This window comes from Rhinolophus sinicus, linkage group LG06, assembly GCF_036562045.2.
Source record: "Rhinolophus sinicus isolate RSC01 linkage group LG06, ASM3656204v1, whole genome shotgun sequence".
NCBI lineage: Eukaryota > Metazoa > Chordata > Mammalia > Chiroptera > Rhinolophidae > Rhinolophus > Rhinolophus sinicus.
This window is the reverse complement of record NC_133756.1, coordinates 156,492,325-156,509,334: the sequence shown is the minus strand read 5'-3', so window position 1 is coordinate 156,509,334 and position 17,010 is coordinate 156,492,325. Positions and strand designations below refer to the sequence as shown.

The 17,010-nt window shown below is 40.4% G+C and overlaps 1 protein-coding gene across 1 annotated transcript in view; it reads left to right on the top strand.

Moving 5' to 3' along the window:
* Positions 1 to 17,010, top strand: part of PATL1 (PAT1 homolog 1, processing body mRNA decay factor) — a 27,834-nt gene extending 10,824 nt beyond the window's left edge. Inside the window, exons 7-19 of the mRNA XM_074336430.1 lie at positions 107 to 196; positions 414 to 634; positions 2,262 to 2,351; positions 4,277 to 4,457; positions 4,983 to 5,106; positions 5,576 to 5,673; positions 6,226 to 6,285; positions 8,028 to 8,176; positions 9,459 to 9,618; positions 13,561 to 13,716; positions 15,683 to 15,774; positions 15,871 to 16,020; positions 16,342 to 17,010. Coding sequence (XP_074192531.1) covers positions 107 to 196; positions 414 to 634; positions 2,262 to 2,351; positions 4,277 to 4,457; positions 4,983 to 5,106; positions 5,576 to 5,673; positions 6,226 to 6,285; positions 8,028 to 8,176; positions 9,459 to 9,618; positions 13,561 to 13,716; positions 15,683 to 15,774; positions 15,871 to 16,020; positions 16,342 to 16,363 — 1,593 coding nt within the window. The 3' untranslated portion in view covers positions 16,364 to 17,010. The remainder of the gene's footprint in view (positions 1 to 106; positions 197 to 413; positions 635 to 2,261; positions 2,352 to 4,276; positions 4,458 to 4,982; positions 5,107 to 5,575; positions 5,674 to 6,225; positions 6,286 to 8,027; positions 8,177 to 9,458; positions 9,619 to 13,560; positions 13,717 to 15,682; positions 15,775 to 15,870; positions 16,021 to 16,341) is intronic.

Genomic DNA, 17,010 nt, shown 5'->3' with positions numbered 1-17,010 from the left:
TTTTATATCCAAGTTTATTCTGCATTTCTACTGAGTTCCCTTATTACATTGATTTACCTGTTTTATGGTGTGAGTATAATTTTTTCCTTTTTTTTTTTTTTCCTAGAACTCTTCCCTCCTGGGTCACCCCTTTCCTCCTAGCGTTCCTCCTGTGCTCAGCCCCCTCCAGAGAGCACAGCTTCTTGGAGGAGCACAGGTAAGCCTGTGATTAGTCCAACCCATAAAGAGCTCTCTTACTTTCCAAGGTTCGCTACATAGCTTTTCTTTGCTCTTTGCTCAACCACTACTGCCTTGTATATTTTCCTTTACCTTTTCAAACAAAATTATTGATGTATACAGTTTTAACTTTTCTGTGGATAAAAGTAAGGGGACCTGCTGATTAACTAAATCTAAGATTTTGTTCCTCTGTGTAGCTACAGCCTGGACGGATGTCTCCCAGCCAGTTTGCACGGGTCCCTGGATTTGTTGGTAGTCCGCTTGCTGCCATGAATCCTAAGTTGCTGCAAGGGCGAGTTGGGCAGATGCTTCCCCCAGCACCAGGCTTCCGTGCCTTCTTTAGTGCTCCACCCCCTGCTACACCACCTCCTCCACAGCAGCACCCCCCTGGCCCAGGACCTCACCTGCAAAACCTAAGGTATGCAAAGCAAATGCCACTGTTTGTTTGTCTATTGTCGGCCAAGTCTCTTGATATTTGCAAGTGACGTGTTTTGAGCTGTTACTGGATCCTTAAGTTGCCAAACACAGACATGTCTGACAGTCTCCACGTTCTCTTATGACTCACACTTCCCTCAAGTCACATGCTTCCTATGTATGCTTGCACATTACTGGTTAATCACTTCCATTTCCTCTCAAGTTTATGTCTCACTTTATATTCATTTCACAAACACACAGATAGGTACCATACATACATATATATGAATATATAGTATATAAATTAGTGATATATACATGCGGAATAAATATATATATATATATGTGCAAGTAAGTACTCATCATTCTCCTTTGGTTTCATTCAGCTTTTTTTAAAGATTTTATTGGGGAAGGGGAACAGGACTTTATTGGGGAACAGTGTGTATTTCCAGGGCTTTTTCCAAGTCAAGTTGTTGTCCTTTCGGTCTTAGTTGTGGAGGGCGCAGCTCAGCTCCAGGTCCAGTTGCCGTTGTTAGTTGCAGGGGGTGCAGCCCACCATCCCTTGCGGGAATCAAACCAGCAACCTTGTGGTTGAGAGGACAGGCTCCAACCAACTGAGCCATCCGGGAGCTCAGCGGCAGCTCAGCTGAAGGTGCCGTGTTCAATTTTAGTTGCAGGGGGCGCTGCCCACCATCCCTTGCGGGACTCGAGGAATTGAACTGGCAACCTTGTGGTTGAGAGCCCGCGCTCCAACCAACTGAGCCATCCGGGAGCCCAGTGGCAGCTCAGCTCAAGGTGCCGTGTTCAATCTTAGTTGCAGGTGGTGGATCCCACCGTCCCTTGTGGGAGTCGAGGAGTCGAACCAGCACCCTTGTGGTTGAGACCCCACCGGCCCATGTAGGAATTGAACCGGCAGCCCTTGGCGTTAGGAGCACGGGTCTCCAACCGCCTAAGCCACTGGGCTGGCCCCTAATTCAGCTTTCAATTTTGACAGTGTAACAAGGTGCTTTTATATATTGAAGTATAAGTCTTTAGTCTGAAGTTTGTAGGGTAGGCTGGCAGGCTGAAAGCTCAGACAGGGCTTCTGTGTTCCAGTCCTGTGTCAAAATTCCTTTTTCTCTGGAAAACCAGTTTTTGTTCTTAATGCCTTCAACTGATTGGGTGAGGCCCACCCACATCATCAAGGGACATCTCTTTTAAAGTCATCCGATTGTGAATTAGTCACATCTACAAAATACCTTCACAGCAACATCTAGACCAGTGTTTGACCAAACAATGGGACCATAGCCTAGTCAAGGTGGCACATAAAATGAACCATACATGCGTATTTTCAATGTCATTCTCAAATAGTTGAAATTAATGACATTATGTAGAGACTTCTGTTTAACAGGAACAAAAAGGAAAAGAATTATACTCTTTTACTCAAATTTTTTGATGATCATCTTCAGAGTTGAGAATTGGCCTTTGTGGAAGACATGAAAACATGACTATCTTTTCCTTCTACATGGTTTCCTTAGAATAGTTTTAACTGTCTCTTGGATGAACCTGTATGTATCTTCTACTGACAACATTTTTGAAAACTTCAAATCATCAAGACAGCAGAATTGAAAATCTCTTCCCTTTTTTCTTAGATCTCAGGCCCCAATGTTTAGACCCGACACCACTCACCTCCATCCACAGCACCGTCGACTCTTGCATCAGAGACAGCAACAGAATAGAAAGTAAGTGCTCATCCTCCTCCTTTGTGGTTTCTTAATTCAGCTTTTCATTTTGACAGTGTACCAAGGTGCTACTAATTTAGCTTACTTTTTTTAGTAAATTTAATTAGTATTGAGCTTGTTTTACTGGTAAAGTCAGATCATATGTTCTGTCGTTTTATGTTTTTGATATACTAGCTTTAAATGACAAAATTTTATCATCTAATTTCCCAGAATTGCTATAATTCTTTTGATCCTAAATCAGAAATAAGTTTAGGTCTGATCTTTTTCTTAATTAATACTTTATACTCACTCATTACCAAGTTCTTACCATACTCTTAACTACCTTTTGTCTACCATCTCAGCTCTGAGGTAATCTTGAAACACAGTGGATAGCCTTGCATTAGATTCTTAGGTAAAGCCAACAGTCACTCTTTAATCTTACCTATAATTACTTAATCGTCATGCAACAATATAAGTATATATTTATATATGTGACCCCAGCTGTATACCAGGTACTGTGGTAGATTTTGGGAATTGAAAGAACCAGACATACGAGTAGAAAACTCGTGCCTTCGTGGAACTGATATTTTATGATCATTCATATGTATATGTAAAATAAGAAAATAAAAGAAAACCTTGGGGTTTCTTCAACCTTCAGTTTTACAGTTCTCAATGTGTAATTCCTTCTTTCAAAGAAGTTCTAGAATATTTTTTATAGGGAAAAAGCGGTATGGGCTCTTAAAATATTACTTTAAAAATATTGTATTAAAATACTAAAATTCTAGTACCTATCATTAGCAGTATGGGATTGTACACTTCAGAATTTGTTAAGAGGATAGATTTTATGATAACTGTTCTGTATAATAAAAGACATCATGCACAAACATACAATTCCCAGTAGATCCTACATAGCTCATAAAAAGGAAGAGAATTTCAAGCTCACTTGTAATCAGAAAAATACAGATTAAAATTAGGCAACCATTTTATATCATCAGACAGGCAAAGTTTGAAGTGTCTCATCATCATTGTTGGCAAGAATGGAGTATATAGCCTCTTAAGAGAGAATTTGGCAATAAATAATAAGGTTGAAAATGTGAATACACCCACATCTTAGCAGTTCTACCTTTTAGTATATATCTGGGTATATTATCAACATGGGTAAATATGAAAAACATGGTATGAATAAGAAGGAGAATTACATGTCTAGTACCATTTATGTAAAACTGAAAGGCACACAGAATAAGACTATATAAAATTCAAAGATGGACACACAATTACTATAAGTTTAAAGACACTTCAGGGAGGATACCACAGTCGCTCCTCTAGGAAGGGAAGCTGGAAACTGGGATCCAGAGCAGTGTAAGAGGGCCTTCAGCCTTAACTGTAACACTGTGTTACTCTGATACTGCTTTTTAAAGATGAAGCGAATTTGGTCAAATACATTTTTTTCATTATGTCTAGGTGTAGGTAAATGGATGTTTATTACAGTATTTGCTGGGCTTTTGAAATGTTTCATGATTTTTCAATAAGTTTTAAAAAAAAGTGTATTGATGAGGAGTCAAATTGGCCTGTGTTCAAATCTCTTACTCTGCCACCAGGTGTATGGCTTTGGGCAAATGACTTGATTTCTTTTGGCCTTGGTTTGTTGTCTTAGGTGGAGAAAATAAAACCACCTACCTCATAGGGTTATTACAGGGCTTGTGCAGAAGTCCACAGGTGAAAAGTACTTAGCATATACTAAGGAAGTCAAATCTTCGTTTTGTTTCCTTGATTATGTGTTGCATAGCACTTTACTGTCAAATTCTGTTAAGATTCAGCTCGTTTTCACTTCTGTTTTAACAAAAGCAAGGGGGAATTTTTTTTTTTAATTGGCCTGGTTTATCCCTGTGTTATAAGGCATAAATAATGCACCCACTTGGAGTGAATGTGGCATGTTTGTTTCTCAGTCAGCATCGGAATCTCAATGGTGCAGGGGACAGAGGAAGTCACCGGAGCAGTCATCAGGACCATCTCCGAAAGGACCCATATGCCAATCTCATGTTGCAGCGAGAAAAGGATTGGGTCTCTAAAATCCAGATGATGCAACTGCAGAGCACTGATCCCTACCTGGATGATTTTTATTACCAGGTGAGTAAACACTGTGCTAGTTTTCAGGATAACAGTTTAGTCCCTTATTCTGGTAAAGGCACTCATTTAAATGGTGGTAGGATTAAATATTGATAGAAGTTTCTTTGAGGTAGTCTTCAAGTGGATAAGAATTGACTCAGCAAATTCTTTCCTCTTTTCAAGCTGGAGAGCCTCTCACACTGTTCACTAAAAGTTTTGCATATGTGCCTTTTATTTTTCACATGTAGAAGCTCTCAGACGAATGTTTTCAAATTCCTTTGGAGTCAATAATGTGGTTCTTTCGATTAAGAATAATAGCAGTCTAACTATAAAGATGTTTCCATGAATGATTAGCATTTTGGAAGGCTGGCATTTTTTTATAAAGTAAATTTATAGCAGTTTAACAAAAATTAGAGATCAATATATTTATGAGAGTGCAAGTTGTTACAGACACTAGTGCAAGTATTTATTGCTAATTGTTTAACGATAAAGAACTGCCATATTCTGTGCTTGCGTTGCAACTGAAATCATCTTCCCACACTGCAGAATTACTTTGAAAAACTGGAGAAATTGTCAGCTGCTGAAGAAGTGCAAGGTGATGGCCCCAAAAAGGAGCGCACCAAGCTCATTACCCCTCAGGTGGCCAAACTGGAGCATGCCTATAAGCCAGGTGAGGTCCTCACCACGGGCCCTAATAAGAGGAATTTGACAGGTTGCTGATGTGATACAATATGAATAACTGTAGAGATGAGTGGACAGAGATGTTTGGAACTGATTTGTAAAGTACCATTGTCCTTATTCAGTGCAGAGACCGGCCTTATGGAAGCATGGAATTAATGGTTTGACAGATGACCTTTTAGATCATTTTCTACTTGAGAACCCATAACTTTTAAAACCTGTTGCAATTTCTAGGATCTCTAAAATAGATAAGGGTGAAACACTTCAGATTTTTATTTGACTATTATTGCAACAAAAAAAATGGGCAAGGGTAGATTTTGATAAGATTGCTTTAGATAATACATGGATTTTTGTAGTAAATTGTTAGACTATAAATAAAGAATAGAGAATAAAACTCTCTGAAAGCTGCCTGCCTCTACATTGCTAAGTTTTTGTTTGTTGGAAATTTTTTGTCCTTGCAGTGCAGTTTGAGGGCTCTTTGGGAAAGCTTACTGTCTCTAGTGTGAATAATCCTCGGAAAATGATTGATGCTGTTGTGACATCGCGGAGTGAAGATGATGTAAGTGTCAGCAAAACTGCATAGTTAAGAAATTCTGTGTCATCATTAGTGCTTTGGGGGTCATTGTGGAAGGAATCGGGCATAATGGAGCCAGGTGTAGTCTAAACTAACCTGGAGCTTCTGAGCTGGCCTGTCATGCATTCTCGTTCTCTTCAGGTATGCTGACACTAACACCTTCATCCCTAAGGCAGCCAGGCAGGACCCGGGGTGGCAGGAGTCTGTCAGCTAGATAGCTGGCTGTAAACATGTGTCAGCTATTTACTCTAGTTCTCTAAATTACCATTTTCTATGTGTTTTGAGATGTTTCTATGATATCTTCATCTTCTGCATTCTACGATTGCCTTTTGTTTATAAGGTTCAGTTCAGTGGTTTGTGTGTGGGTTGATTCAGTCAACTCTATGACCTCTGACCACGTTAGTGTTTTTAAATTAACTTTCAAAGAGTCAAGATTCTATAACCGAAGTATTGTCACAAATGAAATTACATACGCACTTAGAAACTTATTTTTACAAAGCTAAAGAGTTCACGCTAAATAGTCTTTTCTTTTTTTAGGAGACAAAAGAAAAACAGGTTCGGGACAAGAGACGAAAAACGCTTGTCATAATTGAGAAAGTAAGTTATAGAACTTGTTGCTATAGTTAGTTTCAAATAAGGAACTCTCAAGTGTATATGTACCCAAGAAGTGAAAAAGTAAGCAATCAACCAGTGTTCTGTGATTTTAATTAAAGGATATATTCTGTTTAGGTGCCCATCGTGTACTGGAGCACAGTAGAAAGGAGTGTTGTATACTTCACATATGGCCTCATGGGAAGAGCACTGCAGTTATGGTTAGAAGTGCTGAGGTTTTGTCCAAGACGAACAAACAAAAACTCATAGACAGAGACAACAGTTTAGTGGTTACCAGAGGGAAAGGGAAGGGGGGTTGAGGTAGAAGATGGTAAAGGGGTCAAATGTATGGTGATGGAAGGAGATTTGACTTTGGTTGGTGAACACACAATAGAAGAATATATAAGTGATGTATTACACAACTGTACACTTGTAACCTGTAGAATTTTACCAGCCAATGTCAAACCAATCAATTTAATTTTTTTTTTCTTCTCCCTTTCTTCTGCTTCCCCCCTCTCCGGTTCAAGCCGTTGTTTCTCAGTCTAGTTGTGTAGGACGCAGCTCCCTGGCCCATGCTGGTGTTATGAGCCTTGTGCTCCCCCTGGCTGAGGCAGTCAGTCAATCAGCCGCTCACAACAGCTCACGGCAGCTCTCACCAGCTGCCGGCCACTCATGATGGCTGCCGGCCACTCACGCTGGCCACCGGCCACTCATGGCAGCCCACGGCAGCACAGAGCCCAGCAGCCTGCAGCAGCTCACACCAACCTCCGGCTGCTCATAGCCAGGGAGAGCTGTTGTTCACAGTCTTAGCTGTAGAGGGCGCAGCTCACTAGCCCATGTGGGACTCGAATGGCGGCCTTCATAAGGAACAGGCGCTCCAACCGCCTGAGCCACCCGGCCGGACCTATCAATTTAATTTTGAAAAACATTAAATTAAAAAGAAGTACTGGGGTTTTGTCCAAACTTGTTCAGGTCACAGCTGAATGCTTTGAGTAGGTCACCTTTCTAAGAAAAATGAGAATAAAAATTAGATTGTTCTGCTTATGAATTAATTTAATCAGTTAAGTCTGTTCACATATATTGGGTACTCCCTGGGTGCTGGACACTGCTGGCTCCTAAGAAAAACAAGGTAATATACAGGCAGTTACTTTGTAAAACATAAATCCCATGTGGCAGGGCCATAGAGCATAGTGGTTAAGAGCACAGACTCTGCAACCGCCTGCAAATCATGTCTTTTTTATTTTTGAGTCAATGACTTGAGGCAAGTTAGTTAACCTTTCTGTGCTGTCCTCAGTTTCTCCATGTGTAGAAATGGCAATGTCTCTTTCTCACTGGGCTGTAGTGAATATTCAGTGAGTGAATGCGTACGTGCAAAGTGCTTAGAACAGTGCCTGACACAGTAGGAAAACGATTCCCATTTTTCTAAATGTAAGGTAGAACTTGGAGGGGTGACACAGACTGTTTATATTACAGTGCTGCTGTTGCTGCTGGAAATTTTACAAAGTGTGTAATCATTTCACTGTCGTTACCTTCTGGATTAGAGGTCAAGGGGGGACAAAGACCGGTGTTTGAAGAATTGTTTGTTCTTTCACCATGTTTTATTGGATTTAAAAGAGCACCTTTTTTTCTCTCAGCCTCACTCCAGTGAGTTTTCACTTGATCTTTATAAGTAGTCCTGAACTGTGAACTTGTTGATCTCATACTCTGACCCTGACCTACCTTGCTGTCCTGCTTTGTGTCTCACGTAGACCTACAGTTTACTCCTTGACGTGGAGGATTATGAAAGGCGTTATCTCCTAAGTCTAGAAGAAGAGCGACCTGCCCTGATGGATGAAAGAAAGCACAAAATTTGTAGCATGTATGAAAACTTAAGGGGGAAATTGCCTGGACAAGAGAGGTAGGAATTGTGCACTTGGAGGAAAACATGGGACTGCCTGGACTCCTTACTCTGCGAAACTGAGCTTTATACATGCTGCCTTATAGATAGCCTTCCTTACCATCTCAGTAGGCTGAGTCTGTCCTTTTGTCCTAATTCAAGTGCCACTTCATATAAAACATTTCGGAATCTGTCAAGCAGGGAAAAAACCACCTCTTCATTCTGAATTCATTTTTCAACAAATACCTATTCAGTATCTACTAGGGAGATGTAGTGGAGAACATTATTTCTGTTTTTGAGCTTACAGATTTTACCTGGTTTATGCTTATTAGCATATTCAACCTTGAAATCTTTATGTACCTTCTTTCCTACTAAGCTGAAAAGTACAAACATTTAAACTTCCTTGGGATTCTGTAGAATACTCAATATGCTACGGAAACCAGTCAATTTCCAGTGGAGACCGAGCTCCTTAATATATCCTTTTTTCTATATCGCTGTCATCTCTCCCCCACCTAGTATCTGGAACAGTGTCTTGCTAATGATCAATATTCTGTAAATCCCAAATATTTATTTGCTGAGTGTAAGAGGACATCTACTGATAACTCCGTTTTTTGGTTTTTTTTGCCCCTTCAAGAAAACTGATGATTTTTCTAAGCCAGGACATACACAAAACAGAATGTAAAATAAGCACCTTCTTTTCAACGCGCCTTTTCTGGAGTTGGGCTGGCAGGGAATTGGTTCAATAAATGTGGGTTTATCCATAGTTTGCAATGTTATGCAGTCATTAAAATGTATATCCTTGAAGTATATTTATTGATGTGGAAAAAGGGTTCACAAGAAGCTGTTGGAAAAAGTGAAGTAAAGCCATCTGAATTGTTTCATTTTGTTTTTAATGAAAGATAAAAATACACAGCAAAAATTTGTTCAAAATGGTACCACTAATTAAGTCTGAGAATATGAGTATTTTTATTTCCTTTTTGCTTATATATTTTTTCAGATTTTGCTGTATTAACCATGCTATTTGTATAGTTACTTAAAAGCTAGTAAAGGAAATTAGTGTATATGTAGTTTGACCAAGTTTTTTTGGCATACAATTTTTGAAATGATGTTCTACATTTGTGAAACTTGAAAAATTACGTTTTATTACTTGGTTGAGAGTTGAAGTAGTAGTTCTCACTATTTTGTAGTACAGATAATTGTAGACTGCAAATGAATGCAGTACATTCATTCAATAAATGTAACATTCAATAAATTCAACAAATTGTTCTTGCTGACCTAAGTTAGCATTTTTCTTCTCCTGCAGGCCAAGTGATGACCACTTTGTACAGATCATGTGTATCCGGAAAGGGAAGCGAATGGTCGCCCGTATTCTTCCTTTCCTCCCCACAGAGCAAGCAGTGGACATTGTCCTGACAACAGTCAGGAACCTCCCTTTCCTTATCAAGAAGGATGCACAAGATGAGGTGACCGAGCATGTGGGACAGCTTTCCTTTGGGTCTTCGTAGTTATTAATATTTCTATGATCCAAATTTCTTTTCCTTCCCTCTTCCTTTTTGTGTTGTGTTGTCTAACCTTTGGCAGTATGATTTGATGATTTAAAGCCAAACTTGACTCCAGGCCTATATTTTTAAGCCCAGGTTTTGTCCAACAGACTGTGTTCCTAAACATGAGGAAAGCAGTAATTCCATTTTATTTGACATAGTTGTAAAGCTGTGGTCTCTATCCAGATTATTTGGGAAGCAGTAATTCAGTCCTACCCCAAGCATGCTGAATCAGAATTTACAGAGGAAGGGTCAGGGCTTCTGTATCTAGAACAGGCCCCTAGCTGAATATGATGCTCACTGACATTTGCAAATTTGTGCTCTTGGTTAGTTTTCTGGATATAAAGTATCACTCACTGGGTTGTTGTCAGTAGCTTCATGTTCACCTGTAGACTTAGTTGAATGGCATCCTGCCCACAGGAATCGGGCCAGTGCTTTTAAATAACTTTTATCATGATCTGAACTAGGCTGGAATTTGAAACATGGCTATCAAGTTTACAAGTTAACTCTTGGTAACAATTGCTCTCTGCTTATCTCTGTCATAACACTTGAAAGAATAGCAAAATTCAGAACAGGCTTAGAAGTTTAAAGCAGGAAATTTATAAAGGTAGCACAAAAAGCTAGTATTAAGGGTGAGATTCAAAAAAATAGAATTAATGAGAGTGAATCTGTTAGACTGCAAGTTGAACATTAACCATCTGGTAATAGTCCCCAGGAAACAAACAATCCCAAGATGTCTTATCAGTGACTTGAAAATTATTTCTTCTGAAATATGAGTTGAAAAAATTCCATCTTGTAATTTTAGCGTCTACAGAAGTGAATGGAAGTGTAGGCCTCATCCTTGGAAAAAGTGAAGTGGGACAAGACAAGTACATTGTTTTAAAGATGTCAAGAATGGAAAATGGGTTGGAGGAAATATGTTGGAGGTTAAGGATTTAAGGTTTATCCTAGAAAATAGAAGACGACTAAAAGGAACAGTTACCTTACAGCATGTAAATTGTTGTAAGCAATGAGACAGGTGCTCACGCATCATAATCTCAGAGGAACTCATCAGTGGAAACAAGTTTGGGAAAGCTTTATTCATTCAGCAAATGTTTACTGAACAATTCTATGTACCAGGCACTGTTCTCGGTTCTCAAAATACAGCACCCAATTCTGAGAGCTAGGAGTTAGGGATCCAAACAAAGATGCCTGCCGTAGTGAGCTTACCTGCTAGTGAGGAAAACTTGGTCAGATACAGAGGCTAAGTTTTTAACCAATATGTATTAACGAGTACTAGACCACATCTTTACCATTTCCTTGAAGTAATAGCTAGTTCCAGGTCTGAGGCATAAAATGTACAAGATAACCCTGGAATATCTTGTGCCAGAAAGCAAGGAAGCTAAAAGATTACTAGGGTCTTCTGTAAAAGATGCACAAACCAACTTGAAGGGGCTTCCATTGGTAAAAATGAGATTATTTGCATCTTAAAGAAAAATTACAACAGTGGATTGAAATATATCAAATATATTTAATGAGCTTATGATGATACCAAAAATATTTTAATCACCTTGAGAGATTGCTAGGCCATCAACAGATTATTCTGAAAACGTAAGTAAAGGAAGAGTCAAGCATTTATTCTGTCTTTCCATTACAACCAAATGTCATGGTGACCAGAGAGTTGATAATATAAAGTTTTTTAGAGAAGAATTTCAGAAAACTGCTAAACGCAAAAAAATATGTTAAAATTAGGAAATCACCATTTCATAGCCCCTAATGGAAAAGCAGTTAATCTGGACAGCAGTCATCACTGGTGCTAAAAGCATTATGTCAAAGGTGGGTGGGGAACTTGACAGTGGTCGGAGCAGCTAACAGCACCTGGACCCACTGATCCCTGTTAACACCAGTAGGAGGACAGCCAGACACTGTGCATCTTGGTGTGATGCAGTAGAAAGCACGCAGTTCTACCCATCAAGTTGTCTTGCTCTCTGTCAGCCTCTACCAACCCCCAGCTCATTGAACTTGAATCTAATCAAACCTCTAATTCTAACTATCAGTTTTTATGGGGAACAAAAGAGGACAGAGGAACCTGTTAAATGACACCACAGAGGTGCAGTTAGCCAGATCCAAACTGTTGGACAAATGACCCAGTTTCTTCAAATAGAAGGTATGAGAAAAGGAGATGGACAGTGACAAAGGACCTGTTAACAGATTTTAAAAGCCTTACCAGCCAAGTACAATTAATGTGTGGATCTTAACTTGAATCATGATGAGACATTTTTAAGACAATTGGAGAAATTTAAATTTGGAGTAGATACTAGATCTTAAGGAATTAAATTTTGTTAGGCATGACAATACTGTGATGAGAGATTTTGTTGGAGATACAGAGATTTATAGATGAAATGATACAGGAGGAACATAGATTTAATGAGATTGGCAAAATATTGATTAAATAATTGTTGAAGTTCGGTGATGGGTACATGGACTTCATTATACTGTTTTTTATAGTTTGTGTGTGTTTAGAAACACTTTAGTTTTTAGAACTTTGTTTATTTAGAGTAGTGAATCATAAAAAGTAGTCTACTCTCCATCCTTGGATGCTATTTAAAGCAAAAGCAATCAATCATTTTTTATACCATGGGCACTGAGTGCTGGAAGCATGTTTGATTTCCTTTCATGTGTTATTACAACCTCATTATATTGGTAACTCTGCATTTTAACTGCCAGTCTGGGCCTTACTGCAAAAGGGAATGAATGACAATTAGGCTAGAATCCAACAGCCTTGGATTCTGGTTCTAGCTACTAGCTTTGTAACTGAACACTGAGCCTCTGATGATTTGACTTTAAAATTGGTGTGGGCCGGCCCGGTGGCTCAGGCGGTTGGAGCTCCATGCTCCTAACTCCGAAGGCTGCCGGTTCGATTCCCACATGGGCCAGTGGGCTCTCAACCACAAGGTGCCAGTTCAACTCCTCGAGTCCCACAAGGGATGGTGGGCTCTGCCCCCTGCAACTAAGATTGAACACAGCACCTTGAGCTGAGCTGCTTCCCAGATGGCTCAGTTGGTTGGAGCACGGGCTCTCAACCACAAGGTTGCTGGTTTGACTCCCGCAAGGGATGGTGGGCTGCGCCCCCTGCAACTGGCAACACCAACTGGAGCTGGGCTGCGCCCTCCACAACTAAGACTGAAAGGACAACAACTTGAAGCTGAAGGGCACCCTCCACAACTAAGATTGAAAGGACAACAACTTGACTTGGAAAAAAGTCCTGGAAGTACACACTGTTCCCCAATAAAAGTCCTGTTCCCCTTCCCCAATAAAATCTTGAAAAAATAAATAAATTGGTTAATCAGTGCTCCATTTCCTCATTGAGATTTTGTAAAGATAAAACAAGATAGAATTAAGCCTGAAAATCCTTCTCAGTAGTTCTGTGGTACTCAGAACTTAACCTATCTTAGAGTGCTGCTCATAGTATATTGAAATTGCCAATGTACTCATCTTCCCCACTGTTTTAGATCCCTGAGGGGCTGTCCTTTTAACTTTTGTTTTTAGCCTACAATGCCTGGCACATTGTAGGCATTTAAATATTTGTAGAATAAATTAAAATACTGGTGTTTTATCATGATTCTTGTGTATTTGAGAAGTGATTTTATACCCTTGGTTCATACAAGTCATGATTCCTATGCACGTGGAGTTGAAAAAGTTCTCAGTAGATCCCTTAGAATTCATTGTTAAGACTCTAGTAGTGCCTGCTAGACTTGTCAGCCCTTTTTTGTTAAAGCCTCGGGCAGTTGCATGACAGCTCATCATCCTTACATCTGCGCCCACTGATGGAGGGTCACTGGATAATAGTTGCCACGATCTAATGCCTTTATTTCTTTTTTGTAGGTGCTGCCGTGCTTGTTGAGTCCCTTCTCTCTGCTCCTCTATCATCTTCCATCAGTGACCGTCACTGGCCTTCTGCAGCAGCTGATGAACCTACCTCAGAGTGCAGCCGCACCAGCCCCCTCCAACCCTCACCTCGCTGCTGTGCTCCAGAACAAGGTGGGTTTGCCCTTCCACGTCCCTGAGCTGCGCACGGCTTCTGAGTTTGAGTTACAGATAAACATGGCTGCTGTGGCCGTGGCAGCTTGTAAATAAGGTGTCCTTCAGTCAGGAGGTACATTGAGCTGCTTAGGCTAGAAAGAACAGTGGTCTCAACAAAATAGAATTTGATATATTTCGTGTGGAATAAACCTGGTCCAGTGGCTCCACAGCATTGTCAGGCACACAGGCTCCTTCGGTTTGCTCTCTCTGCCACCTTAGCAGGTCCTGACACGCTCAGGACGCCTCAGGATCAATGATGGTCGTAGAATTCAAGGCCTCACCTTGCATCAGAAGAGAGGTGTGTGTGGGAGGCCAGTAGGTGTGGATTCGCTGTCTGTCTTCGTTATTTGGACCTTTTCCAGGAGTTCTAACCAACAACTACTTAATCTCAATGGCCAGGTCTTAGCCACACTTAGCTGGCAGGGAAGGCTGGAAACATCTTTCAGTTCACACCATTGTCACCACAAATAAAATCAAGAGTCCTGATAGGAGGAGGAAAGCATGTTAAGTGGATAAGTAGCGGTCTCTGTTTTAAGACTGTAAATAGTAGAACATCCCATTTCATATTTCATTTGCATCAAGCTAAAGAGCCAGAGACTCAGGGGGAGCATAATACGGGAGAAAGAACATGAGCTGTTAGAGCGAGTTTTCATTCCTTGCCTGCCACTTTCTAGGGTTGTGACCCTGACCAGATTATTTCACTTTGCTCAGCCACCGTTTCCTGATCTATAAAGTAGGGGCAATGATGTTGATGTCACAGTTTTCCTATTAGATGATAGGACAGCTATGAACTATTCATTATAATGCCTGGGAGCCAGAGGGCTCTCGTTAGGGGTCACCTGCTACTTGGCAGTGAGCAAGTAGTCTACTGCCCCTGAAAACCTGCCAAAGCATGACTCTGAAGGGCAGTACATCAGCAGCTGACAGGTGGGTTCTGGAGTGATCAGTTAGTGCCTTCCATGTAATTTGGTCTCCTGGTATTAATTTGGATAAAGGCAGAAAATCATGAGGTCAAACAAGATTATATAGCCCCGTGTTTTCTGACGCGAAGGGAACTTATGAAAAGGCAAGATTACCCTCTATGAGGGGAATTCAGAAAGGTGGGATAGAATCCTAAAATATCCCCACCTTCTCTTTGTGATCCATTATAACTGTGACTCAGACATGAACCTAGTAGTTTTTGTCCCAATTTGTATTTTCATTCTATGACCCCTTTAGCTTTTGCTACTGACTAAGTGAAACAAATGTAATAAAGCAAATCTTTATCTATTTCAGTCTCTAAATCATGTTGCTACATATTAATCCTAGATAATGATTATTGTCTGTTTATCCTTTCACTTTTTATTTTTTTTAGACTCTTATTAACATCCTATACATACATGCCTTCATATTTCTAGATAGGTGTGTCCTTTTTTAAGGAATTTTTTTCTTTGTATCCTGATCATTCCAGTTACTTTTCTTTGTGCATTTTCTCACGGGTCTGAACCCCTTTTTTCTTAATTCAAAATATCTTTATTTAACGTTTTTTATTTTTTCCATGAACCTTAATTTTCTATAATAAGTCTTCACTTAACTTTCGTTTTTAATCTATTTCTGTTCTCATAAATAGGGGAAAAACTAAATCCCACATTATCCATGGCAGGGGACAATTATCTTTTTATCACAGGGTGGGCTGGGGAGCGGAGGGGACTGTTGGACACTGGGACTTCCCATTTCCACTGATTGTGCTTTTTGCTGCTGTGCAAGGAGACAAACAGCCTCCCCACTCGTGGTTGTCTGATCTTTGCCCAGTTGCACAGAGAAGCACAGCGATGGCGTCATTTGGATTTGGTGCCACGCCCATCCAATGCTGGGATCCCCTTAGCCATGCTGGAGGAGGATGCGATGCAGTATTGACTTTGACACCTTCTGTCCCCTCTTGTAGTTCGGCCTGTCACTGCTCCTCCTCGTCCTGAGCCGTGGGGAAGACCTTCAGAGTTCAGACCATGCTGCAGAATCAACGGAAAACAGCCAGTGGTCAGTCTGGGCTGTATTTCTTCTTTTGTTTTAAGTTCTTTCTGGTAAACTTTCCATTCGTTTTCTTACATTGTTCTTACCGGTTTTCCCTGTCAGGGCGGAGGTGATGTTCATGGCCACCCGAGAACTCCTGCGGATTCCCCAAGCAGCCCTGGCCAAGCCAGTCTCTACCCCCACAAACCTAGTATCCCTCTTTTCTCGCTATGTTGACCGACAGAAACTGAACTTGCTGGAGACAAAACTGCAGTAAGTTTGCAGCAGGAGAGTTCCCCATCTCACTAATGTTGGCACTTTAGAAGTTGTGATGAGGAGGTCTGGGGGCATGAAATGGAATTATGGTGGAAGAGATTAAAGACTCGTATCAAATATATGTGTATCTGCTAGATAAAAAACACTGTCCTGGGTGCAGCAACACCCTCATAGCCGACTGAATGCTAAGGGTAGAAATATCTTAGGAGTTTTGTTATAAAATTCTTACAAAGATGTGATTTTAATGCAAAATATTGCCTTCTGTTTTAATTCACTTATACAAACAAGTTTCCTTTCTCTCTTTCTTTACACCTGTAGGCTAGTTCAGGGGATACGATAAAAGATCTGCAAGTGTGTCCTGTACCTCCTTTTGGCTGTCACCTGCACTGCTGCCATCATCAATGGAGTGTTTTTAATGAGGGAGGGAAGGTAGCTTATTCCCCAAAGCACCTGTGGGACCGATTCCTGTTCACAGGGGTTGTCTCTAAATGCCAGGTATTTCCCCACTGCTCTGTGGAATTGGCTGGGTGATCCTTCTGCTGGTTTCTTCTTACCGTCTGTGTTACAATTCTGCATGACCTATTTTTATTCAGTTCTCAATTTTGCATTTTCTTTGCCCTAGAGATACAAATGTAATCTCTCCCTTTATCCCACAACCACTACTCCAATTCAGAGGAGACTGTAGCCTGCCAAAGTGTTTCTTCCTTCGTCCTGTTGAAGTCATCTTCATTGCCCCATATTAATACGACTATAGGAGAGCCAATTATATACAATTAATATATATGTATGTGTGCGCACACACTCCTCTACATATGTTTATGTGGTCTCCAGAGGATCCTTAAAGAATGGGTTAGATTAAGAAATCTTAGCGTGACGCATCCCTCCTTTGGACACAAACCAGCTGATGTATTTTTAATGTTTCTGGTCCATTTTGTAATTAATTTGGTGGGTTCTACTTGTTTTAATATAAATACAGGATATGTAGCA